This window comes from Aristolochia californica, unplaced genomic scaffold (assembly GCF_029961685.1).
Source record: "Aristolochia californica isolate CCGP_79_NKW_82.1479 unplaced genomic scaffold, dmAriCali1.0.hap1 SCAF_12, whole genome shotgun sequence".
Classification (NCBI taxonomy): domain Eukaryota; kingdom Viridiplantae; phylum Streptophyta; class Magnoliopsida; order Piperales; family Aristolochiaceae; genus Aristolochia; species Aristolochia californica.
In genome coordinates, this window is record NW_027181793.1 from 28,681,995 (window position 1) to 28,696,741 (window position 14,747).

Consider the following 14,747-nt stretch of genomic DNA (forward strand, 5'->3'; position numbering starts at 1 on the left):
ATTTTCTTTTATTTTTCATAAAGTTCCAACACGGACCCTAAGAGCTTGTTTGGAACCGACATAAAAGAAAATAGAAGGAGAGAGAAATATATTTTATGTTGTTTGGCAATAGAAAATCATTGAAGAAAAATAAAATCACTTTATATCTCAGTTTAATAAAATTTCTATCTGACGGAATTTGAAGAGAAAATACAATGAATATAAATTTGAAAGAAATTTTTAATCATAATTTTTTTTTTCATTTTTCACACATATCTAAACAAGAGAAATTATATTTATCTTCCATTTTCTCTCTCATTTTCTATGGGTATTAAAATAAAAAAAATAAATATTTTTATTTTATTTTATTTTATCTTTGTCTTCACTTTTTATGCTCCAAACACAACCTAGGGCCCTATTTGGAACCCACATAAAAAAAAAAATGGGAGAGAAAATTATTTTTTGTTGTTTGGGAGCAGAGATCACTGATTGATAATAAAATAAGAGAAAAAATCCCACAAAATTATATAATTTGGGGAGAAAATAAAAGAAATAAAAAATCAAAAGAAAATCTTAATCATCAAATTTTAATTTTTTTTTTTTTTATTTTTTTATTTTCAACTTATATCCAATCAAGAAAAACTATATTCGTCTTCTATTTTCTCTTTTGTTTTCTATGGGTATCCGAATAAGAGAAAAAACCTTTTTTTTTTTTCCTCTTCACTTTGAAACTCAGCTTACAATTTAGTAGACTTAAAGCACATGTTTAAAGATAATTATTTTTTTATTTTATTTTTATTTAATTTTCTTATGAGTCCGAGTCGAAACACCCGTGGAAAGCCGAGGAAGAGAACTCGGTAGTCAGAACTCAGAGGTGACTCCGGCATTTTTTCTGTAAACCGTAAAATCTCCGAAAAAGGGAGAAGAGGAGAAAAAGGTTAAAAGGAGCGGGGTAGTTTGGGAGATAAAAAACGACGGACGGCCTCCGGAAGTCTTCTCTCTTAAGAGGAGTATACTACTCCGCCCTTTGCCTTGCTCGCTTACAATCCCTCTTTTTTGCTTCCCTATTTCCCATTTTTTCTTTTTTATTTTTTTGCTATTTTTTCAAATATTACAGGAGAGAAACCCCGCTAAAATAACCTCCCAAACATCGAATCCCATGGCCTTTCACGTCGCATGCCCAATTACATGGTCTTTCCCTCTTCCCCTCTCTCTTACCTCTCCCTCTTTTGTTTCTCTCTTTCTCTTCTTTCGTTCTCATTGCCTTATTTCTCTGCAGCAAACGCATCTGCTTCTGTACGCTCGGCTTTCCCGGTAGACTCAAAAGCCAGTCGAGGAGGACCGAATTCTTTGAAGAGGTGCTTCTGGTTCAGCAGTTTTTGAGTGATCAGTGGCCGATTAGGGTTCAGCGGGAGGGAACTGTGCAGGTTGCGGTTCCGAGGATCGTCCCGGCCGTGACGGTGGTCGATGGCGGAGATGGCCTTGCTGGGGATGGAGATGAGATGTTGTCAGCGCAAACTAAGAGGGCCACGCTGCAACGGAGGGCTGTCGCTGCCTCCCTGGCTGCCGAGGATTACGCGAGGAGGTTTGAGACTGGCAATTTGGCGGTGAGTCTTTTTTGTGTTAGTGTTCTCTTTCCTCGTTAATTTTATTATTTTTCGGGGGATTTATGTTTCTTTAGAGTTTATTGTCATCGATGGAGCTAAATATGTTAAGTTTTTGGCTGGATTGCTTCAGATTTCGTGTTTCGTTTGTAAGTTGTGCTTTTCTGTGAGTTGCATTGGTTGTTTGGTCTCATTATTCTTCCATCTGCTCGTGGTTATAGGATAGAGTGACTTAGCAATAGATATGCTTTCCCCATTTTGTCTTAGTGGAGATTTGAATTTTGAAGTGTTGGCGTATTTGGCCTGTTCTTGCTTGAAGGTGAACTTTGGTTTCTCGTTTTATAGATTGGTTGTTTGGGCTCACTTGCTGGGATTTGGAGTATTGGAGGGCAATTTTCAGTATTTACTTGCTCATATTTTCTCTCTTACTTTCAATTGGCAGTTTTTGTTTCATTTTAAGGTTCTTGAATTTCTGGTTTGATGTTTGAGTTTATTCTTCTGTCATTGTTACCTTGTGCTAGAACTATGGTGATTCTCTGTTCTTTATGGGAATTTTGAGTTGTTGTGTTCTTTATAATCAATGTTCTCTTCCTTTTATTACCTCATGATCATCCAACGTGTATCACTAGTGTTCGAATGTTGTTAACTCCTTATTTTACTTTGTTGACACTTAAATTCAACTTGGACTTGAATGGTTGGTCATTGGTTCATTTTACCTTGTGATTCACTTTTTTCCTCCTTTTTTTTTTCTTTTCAATATCCAACTTTCCTTGAACCGGCTTTTATTTTTTACTATATTCTCAGGAAGTTTCTGGAGAAGCTGCTCAAGACATTGCTAGAGAAGAACAAGGTTTATCTGTTCCTAAGGTTATGTGTCGGATATGCTTTTCTGGTGAAAATGAAGGAAGTGAGAGAGCAAGGAGAATGCTCTCTTGCAAACTTTGCAGCAAGAAGTATCATAGGAACTGCTTGAAGTCCTGGGCTGAATGTAGAGGTTATAGCTACCTCCTTTTGCTATTGTCTTGTCAATTTTCAGATATCAGTGTTATTCGTCGTTAAAAAATTTGAACTGGAAAAGGGATTCAATTTGTGTTTTTTAACCTTCTCAATGACACTTATGTGCAGATCTATTTCACTGGAATTCATGGGCTTGCCCGTCTTGTCGCATTTGTGAGGTTTAGTTACCTCTCTAAACTATAAACAATTATTATTATTACATTTTTTGGGGGTTGAATCTGCATCTGCAACTTGGTTCTGTCCATGATGACATTATTTCAATTTTCAGTTTGCTTCCTTGATAGAGATACACATTAATAGATCTGTCTTTTTTTTTTTTTTTTTTTTGTGAATGTTAGAACCCTTTATGCTGGTGAGACTTTGAACCCAAGACTTCACACTAGAAACCTCCCATGTGACTACTTAGCCAAAGGCCCAAGTAATCTATTTAAAGTGTTTGATTTCATCTTTTGAAGGTATGCCGAAGAGCTGGAGATCCAAATAAGTTCATGTTCTGCAAAAGATGTGATGGAGCTTATCATTGCTACTGTCAACAGCCTCCACACAAGGTTAGCCCTTATAACATTCTTTTACTTTTACTAGCAATTGTCCAATTTTAAGGAGGTTGAATAAAATGGTCCTGATTCTATTTTGTTCCACAGAATCGAACTCCTGGACCTTTTCTGTGTCCAAAACACACAAAGTGTCACAGTTGTGGGTCCACTGTCCCTGGAAGTGGTCTTAGCACAAGGTACTATTGGTTTTAACATTTATGCTCTATAATCAGAGGGTATGGTTAAACTCTGAGTGTTTGAGATTGAATTAACTGGTAATAGTTCAGTTTTTATGTCATCGCAGCCCTAATAAGTTGTTTAGCTATTACTACCTCTATCATTAATCAATCATAAACCTGTCAAGCCTAAGAAGATTCCACATCATCCTTGTCCAAGCCATGAGCCAGTCCTTCTGGGTAAATACAAGAGACCTTGATTCGTGTTGTACAATGTGACAAAATGTTTATGCCAGGTTGCCAGCTGTCAATTTACCTGAAGCAACCTCCTCCTTTACCCAGGATTGCGAAGCCATTTTAATATTAAGTGGTGGATTTTTCAAAATTGAGAGACTAATATTCTAAAATATCCTTTGTTACCACTATGGATATGGAGTTGAGAAATCTGAAGCTATACACGCTTGGGCTTTGGAGTTTGGTTGTTTTGCTATTATTGTATTCATTATTAACATCATTTTCACCATTGTCATTATTATCACACTCTATTGAATTATAATTATAACAACTTTATTATTGTTGTTGTGGATATTATTATTATTATTATTATTGTTGTTGTTGTTATTGTTATTATTTATTATTTATTATTTATTATTATAAATTGTTATTATTATTACTACAAGCAGTAGTCATAGTAGTTTTAATAACAGTATTAAGAGAATTAATAGTAGTAGGGGTATCATCTTGTGTGGTTTTGTACGTTGTGGCTGTAATTAGAATATTTTATTTCAGAACTTAGACAACCTAATATTGCAAAGTTTCCATACGATAGCCTTAAAATGGCATTTCTTTCTTAAGTCTTAATTAACCTTTCAATGCTGGACTGGTTTAGCCTTGAACAGAATGTTGAAAATTTTGATTTGTTATTTGCTGATAAATGATGGTTGCATGTAAAACTTGTAGGTGGTTTTTGGGGTATACTTGCTGTGATGCTTGTGGGAGATTGTTCGTGAAGGGAAAGTACTGTCCTGTTTGTTTAAAGGTAATTCTTCTTCTTTTTTTTTTTTTTCTTGACATTCCCAGACTCAGAGGATAGGGTTATTTTTTTCCTTATATGGATGTCTTTTACCTATCATAATTGCTATTCTTGTCTCAGACTTGCTTTTCCCACAACTTGAGTATTTTCTGTTAGGTAACTGGTGTTTTCTCATACCTAGATGTTTGGATTGTGTAACTAGGTGTGCTTTTTGCAGATATCTTTTCACTCAATTTTATAAATGGCTTCTCTCTGTGTTCTCAAAAAAAAAAAAAAAAAGGGTTCTGTCTGGTGTATATCTGCATGTAAAGGAATATTCTTGTGTTTCTTTGTCACTATGATGCTGACACTTGTCACTTATAGGTGTATAGAGATTCAGAATCAACACCTATGGTCTGTTGTGATGCATGTCAACGCTGGGTCCACTGCGAGTGCGACGGCATCAGGTTTGTGTTGAGATCCTTATCTACGGCAGTGAATGATTAATACAATCAGTTGATACATCCAATAAATTATATTTGCTTCTTAAATTTTCTGATAGATTTTTCTTTGGGGGAAAACTCACTTTTGATACTTTTTTACATGAAATGTAAATAACTGGAATGCTACAGTGTGCAATAACAACTGGAAATGGCCAAAATTGGACTCAAAGTTGATAAGCCCCAGCAACTGAATTTACTTAATTTTTCTGCTTGGCCTGCCAAGACAAGTTCAGCCTGGAACTCATCTCAGTTTAGAAGAAACTGATTGGGAAGGCTTGTGATGGCGCATATCGAAATATAGATTGTGAAAATTTAACTCCGGATTTCATTGGAAGTTCCAGCTGGACCTAAATTTCTTTTTTTCAAATATTGCAATAGGATTGGTTATTCTAGTATTCAGGAAGAACAATATTGGTAATTAATGCAAGAATGTGGCTGAAACATTAATTTAGGTTTAATCTCATCTAAAACTGATTGACACGGTTGGATGTGAATATGTAATATGGCTGAAACATTACTTTAGTTGGAGTAGTTCCGATAACTTGGCCCTTCTAGGGACTAAGGTACTCCTTTTTAAAGTTATTCTCAATCCCTATTTCTGATATATGTATTATGCAGTGATGAAAAGTATCAACAATTTCAAGCAGATGGAAACCTATATTACAAATGTGCTGCTTGTCGTGGAGATTGTTACCAGGTCTGTCTGTTTTGGAATGTCATGTCTTAACATTTCCAAAAAAGTATAAGCGTGGTGTCCTGTTTCTATACAACTGGTTATGTATGATGATAAGTTTTCAATAATGTGACAGGTGAGGGATCTTGATGATGCAGTTCAAGAGATATGGAGAAGGAGAGACAAAGCTGATCGAGAACAGATTGCTAGCTTGAGGGCTGCAGCTGGGTTGCCGTCTCAGGAGGATGTGTTTTCTGTTTCTCCTTATTCCGATGAGGAAGAAAATGGACCTGTTATATTAAAAAGTGATCAAGGGCATACTTTAAAGATTTCTGTCAAAGGCTTTGTTGAAAAAGCAACAAAGAACACAAAAGAGTATGGGAAGAAATTGACAAAGTCACATTCTTACAAGAAGAACACGAAGAAGGAGTACCATGTCTCTCAAACTAGGAGAACTGAAGAGCCCTATCAAAGTTTTGAAAAATATCAGGAAACACAGTCATTTGACAACAGTTTGGCATACGAAAGTGATGATGTTAAATCACATAGATCTGAAGGGTTTGACTTTGTTTCGCCTCCTAGCAATAAAATGGAGAAATCTAATATTATTCAGACTGGACCAAAAAAAAATAAGTTTGTTGAGGAGATTGGACTTAACAGTGAGGAAAGAGTAGACAAGCATATTCAGATTCAGACAACTGGAAAGCATGCAAGCAAGCCTGACAATGTGAAAGGCAGAAAGTTAGTCATACATCTCGGAGCAAGAAATAAAAATGTTACCAACTCTCCAAGGTCTGAAGCTTCAAGCTATCAAAAGGAGCAAGACACACCAACCTCCAATGGTATACATGCTGTTTTGTTCAATTTATTTGTTCAGTGCTGTGGAGATTTTTCTCACTACCTACAAGTTCTTACATTCCTGTGTAACCTCTTACTTGAATTGTTATGCGTATCCCGAGATTTACTGGAGTATCTTTAGTGCCTTTTATATTCTATTTCTGAGATAAATGGAAATCAGCTGTACTTAACTATCCATGTATAGTCCTGCACCACTGGCTTATTGGTCAATTTACATGTCTAGGAAGTGAAGATAATGGCCAGAATAGGATTAATGATAAGAAGCAGATACCAGGGGGACATGATGGAACATCCAAATTAGACTACATGAAAGGTACTTCTTCAGGATCTTTTCTGTTAGTTCTTTTAACATTTACTCCTGTGTAAGCTTATTCAAGACATTGGGTGTTTCAGAGTTCTTCAATTTATACTTCTTTCTCAGTGTTAGATGCCTGTCTAGCATATTAAGGTTTCATCTTACATCAATTTTTGAACATGGAAGTGTTTAGCTTCCCGTTTAGAAAAATAAAGGGGGAGGTGCTTAACTCAGCTTTGTGGTCAGAAAATGTCCTAAACCCTTTTATACTTGCAGGTGTTAAAGCTGATGATGAGAATGTGTTAAAAGGTGTTAAGCATAAAGGAAGAGAGGGTGGCTTGATAAAACTTGGAAAAGTCAAGTCTGAAGTTTCAGATTCCACTCCTAATAGTGGACAAGGTAATGCAAAAGACGAACTACAATCCACTCACAAGCAAAGAACTTCAGTTGTATTTGCAAGAGCTGTGGAGAAAATGACTGAGACCACATTGAGAAATGATGAGGTTATGCAGAAGAAGCATCATAAAACCGCATCTATTACACTCCGCAGTGAGAACCATGAAAACTCATCTTCACAATCAGCTTCTAACCAATCCATTAAAGACCCCAAGCCCTTGCTGAGGCTGAAGTTCAAGAACCCCTATCTTGAAAATAGGAGTCTGTGGGCTCCACTTGGTGATGAAGATAAAAGTTCTATTAAAGGGCAGAGGTCAAAAAGGAAGAGACCGTCTCCTTTTATAGAGAAAGCTCCTCTTCATGAAGATGAGTGTGAAGAGGGGCAGACACACAGGGATAGTCCAATAGAAGAAGTCATGGATGCAAACTGGATATTGAAGAAATTGGGAAAAGATGCAATTGGGAAGAGAGTTGAAGTTCATCAGTCCTCTGATAATTCTTGGTGAGTGCTGGTTCTTATTTTTTGGTAGAGAATTTGCTAAGCTGCTGCTTGGTTTTGTGTACTTTTCAAACTTCGTGAACCCCATGTCTGCTTTAGTCTTTGGTCCTCATAACCTCTTAAATATAAGGATTTCTCGTGGAAGTGTCTTATTGACCGCTGGCCACTGCCATATGGGTTTCCCCTTTTCCGCTGGTGCTGGATCCTCTCTGTTCTCTTGGTGTCTGAATTGGCAAAAGCCCCACACAACTGAATGCATGGGCAAGTTTCTCTTTCTGTAATCCTAAGTGGCTCAAAGAAAAGGTTTAGTAGAACCCTTTAATGGCCCTTTGGACCTACATTCTGAAGTTTTGTTTTTAAAAGTTTTGCATGTTTTGTGTAGAAATATGACACATAGCTTAAACAAGCTGACAAAGATCTTTGACTGATAGATGTACTCCATTTGTAGGCATAAAGGTGTGATTACCAATGCGATTGAAGGTGCAGCAGCTTTATCTGTTAGTCTGGATGATGGAAGAGCTAGGACCTTGGAGCTTGGGAAACAAGGTATCCGCTTTGTTTCTCAGAAACAGAAGCGAACAAAAACACTCCGTTTATGAAGGTCATTACGTTTCAGAAGATTCATCCTTTTATGAAGCCTGAAGGTCATTACATTTCAGAAGGTTCATTACACATTGATTGCTGGCTGGTTGTATTCAACTTCAGCCACTGCAAATATGAGCTCTGTGATCTGCAGTTCTTTTTCGGCAGTAGGCTCAATCTTCACTATCTGCCGGCATTTCCTGGACAAAAAGCTACTGAGATGGTTGTATCATATGGAGAGCTACCTATTTAAAATGGGGCCATCCATGGACAAGTGGGTTTGCATTTGGCGTCCACTTTTTCTTTTCACCCCCTCTCTCATTAGAAAGAAGTCGGTGTTCTCATGGAACTTACAGCACTTCTGCGCCATATGGCTCCATGGGATTTTTTGAGTTAGGCAAAAGAAAAGTTGTACGAGTTCTTGCAATCAATTGTTTCAGCAGAGCAAAATGCAGGACATGATATTTATCATGCATGACTGATTTCGGTGGTTTTAGCATAATTGCATGAGGATAATCGGTGGTGGTATGATATATTTTAGAGAAATTGCAAATTGGTTTCTTCACCAATCACCATCTTCTGTCATTCTTGAACTAGTTGAGTATTTTATATGATGATGATGATGTAAATATCCGGTGCCTTCAACAGTAGAGAATAAGAAGCTGGGACTCGCTGACACTCAATTGTTAGAGGCAAATTCCAGTCCAGAGCTCAAAAGGAAATTCCTCTGCTTGATATGGTTTTCTCTAGTAGTGTCAGGTATTCGAACAGATACAGTTGAGCTCCTTTTTTTGACAAAGGAGGTAAAGATTAAGCAAGCGCGACAAATAAAATCATACAGGAGGTCGTGGCAAGTCAAGTAGGAGCCAGAACCCAACACAATCATCAGAGTCTAAACTCTCCTGAACTGCTAGAAAATGCAAGCCCCCGCAGGCCTTTTTAGCAGCTTCCCAAGCTTCGGCCTCCTCCGTTGTTGTGGCAGTCTTCCTGTATGTGGCGTAGACATACCTAGTGGCCACCCCGACTGAGAGAATCAAGCTCGCCCTTGAAGTGTCAGCCTCCAGTGAACAAACTTCCAACCCATTCATCCAAGCTGGGTCAAACGAGAGTACCAGTCAGTTTGAGGAATGCGTTAGATGCTATTTCCTTTCTTAACAGTGATGAAATGAATTTCATTCCGAAAACAGAGTCGATAAAACCATTTTTGAAACCTTCAAATTGGTGAATGATGGTCACTTGCCTGCAAGAGGTTTAGCACGGGATGATGCAACGGCAAGGCCAGGGACCAACGTCTTATCATCAATTTCAAGGCCTAAGAGATCCAAATCTAAATTTGCACCGAAAGCAATTCTCGTTTCCACTGAAGATGCCTCCTCTTTGACAGCTGCAATTACGAATTACAATCAGTGCCTGGAAACTTGTTTTTAAAGACAATTTAGGCTTCACCGTTTCAATATGAAAGCTTTAGAACTCGGAAATTGTAAAGATTTCAGTACCCGAGAATGGTAGCTGGACAAAAGCCCACTGCTCCCCAACGAGGTTCTCTGGGAGCTCCATTGGGAATGGCTCATCTAACGCAAGCAGTGGCTTTGATCCTTTCTGGAAACCAGGATGTCGTGTATACACAGTCTCATACCTTTCTTCGAGCCAGAGAAGCATAGCTAAACACTGGCATTATAGACCGCAGAATGAAGTGATTAGTCAGATGTTTCATCCAGTAGAGCATGTTATGATTATCGAAACTGTATATTAACTGTCTAGACCACATCAAAAAATATCACGGAAACAGAAGAATCATACTGAAAGCTAGCAGAACAAGAGTTCTGATTTACGACTCAGGTGTTTTAAATTTATCGTTTTTTCTTTATCAATCTTTTGATGGAGTTCTCCAAAGATTATGATATTCGCACAAGCTAGGCAGATTTCCGTCAATCTCGCTTATCTTTTCGATAAACAACAGAGATTTGCTCACTGGTGAGATACTAAAACAGATTTGATGGAAAGCAGAAGTTTATAATGTAGTGAACCAAGCAAAAAACGAAATTTCAAACCCCGAAACTGAAACAAAGATTACAAGCTTACCCGCTTACTGGGGACAGGCTTTATACCGAGCTCTGTGCAGGCTTTTGTTATAATCGTTTGCATCTGTGACCTTGAAGCAAAGTTAATCGGTGCTAGTTATTCTCCTAATGTGTCCAAGTAAGAGAACAGTTACAAAGGAGGAATGTAAGAGAGATCAATAGCATCAAAACTTACCTGAAAAAACGAATTTTTTCCGGCAAGGGCACATCTAAAGTATCACATATCGATACAAAGGCGTCCTTCAAAGTAATGCTGTTGATCACGTTATTCGGAAAGCACTTAGTATACTGCAGTGAAAGCGTGGAATCGCAAACAACAAGTTCCCATATCTTCTTCCCCCTGATATCTAAAATGGGTCTGGAACAGAAATCCAGTTCCCAATCCAAAATACTCTCCGGATCAACTTCCGGGTCTAGATAACTCAATTCTGCTAATGGGTCATCAACTTCATCTTCAGCTAATGCCGGAACTCCAGAATTCTCCGATGTTGGGGATACAGAGCTTTCGAAGACGGAGTTCGAGCTAGTCTGCGACGAATTTTGTCGAAAAAGCGGTTTCTTGGGCGAGATTCGGGAGACTGGGAATGAAACTTTGATGGGTTTAGCATCGGATAACGAGTTAGAGATAAGCTTCGGCGGATAGAGCTTCAGAGCACGGAGTTTGGAGGCATTGAACGTCAGAGTGGCCATAGTTTCGAGCTACTGTGTTGAGCGATGGAACTTATCGACCACATATAGAAAATCTGTAGGTGACAGTTCCAGAGTCTCGTGCGCAGGATAGGGTGCTCAGGCCGGGTCAGTGATCTCAAAGGGGAGTCTCTAACTTGCGCCGGCATTTTTTACATTAACCAGTCAACCGTTAAACTGTTATCAAATCCTAACGCTAATTCAACCTCTACTTATCTACTTTCTCAACACACACACAAAAAAAATAAAAAATAAATCCGACTATTTATTTAATGAATATATAAAATAATTAGGTGGTAAGAATCTAGGTTTAAATGAGTTCTGAAGTAGTAAATAATTTAGGTTTCCATTGGTGATAAATTGGGAAAATACTAGTGATTGTATTAGTTGTGGAGATTGTTAACTACCTAAAAATAATTCGACTTTTTGTTGATTTCTAGGGACAAGACATAAACACAAGAGATCTAAAACGAATGAGTGAAGAGAGGAATTCTAGCTCCTGGGAGAGAGGATAAAAGAAACCAAGGGAAAGAAGGAAGAAGAAAAGAGAGAAAGGTGTATGGACGAATTTTAACCAAGAGGAAAAGTTTGAATACTCTAATCCATGCATTGATGCTATATTTATAGTTGTGTGAAGGTGTTTATAATGACTACAATGCCCTTAGGGATCCATGCTTCAAAAGAAAAAAAAACATAAGAGGATATACTCCATTTTGCATAATTACAATTCTATGCCATCTTTATGAAAATTCCCCTTATTTACTAGCCATACCGCCCCTACACTCATGTGTCTTTTAACACACACCCTCAAGTTGATGTTTGTAACTCCACGTTGAAAATAATATTGGTTAAAAAACTTGTGTGCTTGAAAAGAAATTCTGATCTTGTGTGGCTTGAGAAGAAATTTCGATTGCCTTGCTTTGATTCATCTTGTTGTTGTTGACATCTTGCTTGTAGTCTTCATCTTGTTCTCATCTTGTCTCTCCCTTACTTGGATATTCTAGTCACATAAAATTTGATTACCACAACACGTGGAATTCTTCATTATTAGTTACATCTTTCTTGCACTTTTTCTTCTACTTCTTCCCCTCAAGTTGAGGATCTCTTTGGTCTTTACCAAGAGACCCAGTTTGCACATTACAATGGTGAGAGAAGAAAAATCACTCTTAGTTGTACGAAAAAACTCCATACACCAATTAAAAAAGTCATAGTTTGAAACACATTCCGCTCATTTCAATGGCGAAAAAATAGCCCAACTTTAAGGCACAACAAAGAGACTATTCACTTTTTAAGGGTGGCTCAAACACAAATCACCTATCGGGTGAAGAATAAAAGACTTAACTCAAGTTGGATGTTGGGCAAAATCGTATTCTTTTTAGATAGTGGGTCTATTGGCATTGCTAAGTGATTTTAACAAACACAAATTGAAGGAAGTACTTTGATGAATTAAGGGTGTGAATAAAAAGATATTAGTTCACGTACTTCAAAATGAAAGAGGCGCACAATGTAGTTCTTCATACTTCCAAGTAAGAAAGAGACACATTTAGACTAATAGATGAATTAAAAGTGACCACATTTGACTCAAGAGGGGGGTTAAAAAAAATCCTCTATGAACATGATGATTAAGGAAACTTAAAAACCCCCGATAAAAGTTTTGAGATGGAACATAATAATGGAAACTTTTTAAGCATAAACTTCTCATACTAGGTAACTATTGTTTAAAAAATGAGCTACCTGAATATGATACTATACCTGGGGCTGAAGTTCATGCATTATCTCATACATGTCTAGAAGTACAAACAACTTCTCTGGTGACCTTTTACTTCTGGCAATTGCCTCCCAAAAACTCAGTAGCATTGCCACACTGTTTGCAGTTACTTCTGCAAAACAGATGTCCCGAAGATCAACTCCTTCAAAAATTTGATCGCATACTTTCTTTTCAGCTGCAAAAAGCAATTTGACCTGTTTGAAGCACAATCAATGTTTCAAAATTTTCAATAAAATCAATAAATAAGCTAATAAAAAGCTTTTGCCAAAGCTTCTGATTCAAATTTAAAATTCTTACAGCAATCCGCATGTAATGAATCCAGTTCCCTATCTTAGCCTCCAACACCTCCCACTGCAGTTTTTGCACATCATCTTTAGTTAGTCTTTCTACACCTAGCTTTTAGGAAACAAAACTCTTTCTAAATCAAATTTTCAGACTTTGTCGAAAAGGAAACTAAACTAATAATGGGAAAGATTTCACTTAAGGAAACTAATGTAATGTGAGATCAAACAAAAGGCACTTTTAAGGAAGGAAAGATACTCATGTTGGTAAAATATTAAATATATTTAAAAAAAAAAATTCAACCAACTTTAGTAACTCAAAAAGTGAAGCAAAAAAATCGGCTTAAATTCGAATATTCGCATGCAACAAGATACCAACATGACCTTTAATTCTTCCAATGTAGATATATCTCTCTAGAAGGATCAAATTTAGAAACGGTTTATTGGGATGGAAAGTAGACGCATATAGATTTCTTTTGAGATATAATTCTCAATATAATCCTTAGAAATATTGGTACAAACAATTCAGGAAGTTGAGACTTTCTACTGCTACACAAAACTTTTTGGCTGTTTGACCTTTGCTACCCCATATGTCGATTTCTCTTTCTAGAAAAATTTGATTTCAATGATTCTTTTAAGTTGGAAACTAGAATCAAAGTTATTTTCAATGCTATATAATTTGTTATAGGATACATATGGTAAGAGAGTAAAACATCTAATGAAAAATAGGAATTACAAAATACTTAAGAGAAAATGAGAATTTTTTTTTCTTCCTCCATTTTTTCTCCATTTTCTTCTCCTTTTCCATCTTAGATATTTGCCCGCTCTGATACTATATTGATTTCTAAGAACAAGACATAAACATAAGAGATCTCAAGGGAATGAGAGAATAGAGGAATTCTAGCTATTGGGAGAGAGGAGAGAAGGAAGAGGAAACGGGAGAGGGGTGTATGGGCTAATTTGAGCCAAGAAGGAGATGTTTGAATGTTCTACCCCATGCCTTTGTGTTATATTTATAGTTGTGTAAATGTGTTTATATTTACCACAATGCCCTTAAGGATCCTTTTCCAATTCAATCCTTTAAGGTTACCAAAATTACAAATATGTCTCATAGTTGGAGTTCCCTTTCTAATTTCACTAATCTTCCTTTCAGACTTATAAAATTAATTACAAGCATAAACCCTATTGTTCTATCATATTACAACTCAATGAAATCAAGGGAGTTTTTTTATTAACGATGTTTTGTGTTAAAATCTCACTACACTTGGGAATAGTTAGATATAAACCCATTAATGCAGATTAAAAAAAATGTCTTACCAAATATAAAAGTCCATAGGAGATGGCATATTTCTCTTGCAATAAGATGAAAATACCTTTACGGATAATTTCATTTTACAGGAACCAACCACAACTTGTTTTCCTTTTGATTTGTTCATTTCCTTTTCCAGATATGATAAAACTTTTTGTAATATTGTACACTTTAATTGGACTTAAAAATAAAGGGTAAATTTGTCAACTTCAAAAACATTCAAGGTAGAAAAAAAAAATTTCATTCACTATTTTTCCTAATCTACTTGTAAGCGTACTATTTTTCAATTACGAAAAAGGATAATTCCACCTTTTCCTAGGCAGTCGGAGGAGAGGGCACCTCTGCCCCTCCTCATATGTACGAAAAGGAGCGAGGGGCTTCCCTTCTTTTTTTTCCCCTCTCATACATGGGGTAGTGTCGCCCTTTCCAATTTAAAAAGAAAAAGAAAAAGAAAAAGAGAGATGGGTCCTTTTATTTTTTTAAAATATCATACT

General features: G+C 36.8%; 2 protein-coding genes across 2 annotated transcripts; one reads left to right on the plus strand and one right to left on the minus strand.

The window, feature by feature from the left end:
• The first annotated feature begins 1,027 nt into the window (after positions 1-1,027).
• On the plus strand, positions 1,028-8,671 carry LOC137945989 (uncharacterized). Its single transcript, XM_068792119.1, has 13 exons — positions 1,028-1,170; positions 1,259-1,586; positions 2,388-2,577; positions 2,709-2,758; positions 3,056-3,148; positions 3,242-3,330; positions 4,270-4,348; positions 4,706-4,788; positions 5,443-5,521; positions 5,634-6,339; positions 6,579-6,668; positions 6,927-7,548; positions 7,994-8,671. The coding sequence occupies exons 1-13, from the start codon at positions 1,139-1,141 to the stop codon at positions 8,142-8,144; spliced, it is 2,592 nt and encodes an 863-aa protein (XP_068648220.1). The 5' UTR covers positions 1,028-1,138; the 3' UTR covers positions 8,145-8,671.
• Positions 8,672-8,835: 164 nt separating this feature from the next.
• Positions 8,836-10,899, minus strand: LOC137946410 (protein TAB2 homolog, chloroplastic). The gene is made up of 5 exons (XM_068792688.1): positions 10,384-10,899; positions 10,210-10,279; positions 9,624-9,795; positions 9,368-9,511; positions 8,836-9,220 (listed from the first exon to the last, which is right to left on the minus strand). The coding sequence occupies exons 1-5, from the start codon at positions 10,896-10,898 to the stop codon at positions 8,961-8,963; spliced, it is 1,161 nt and encodes a 386-aa protein (XP_068648789.1). The 5' UTR covers position 10,899; the 3' UTR covers positions 8,836-8,960.
• Positions 10,900-14,747: the final 3,848 nt, after the last annotated feature.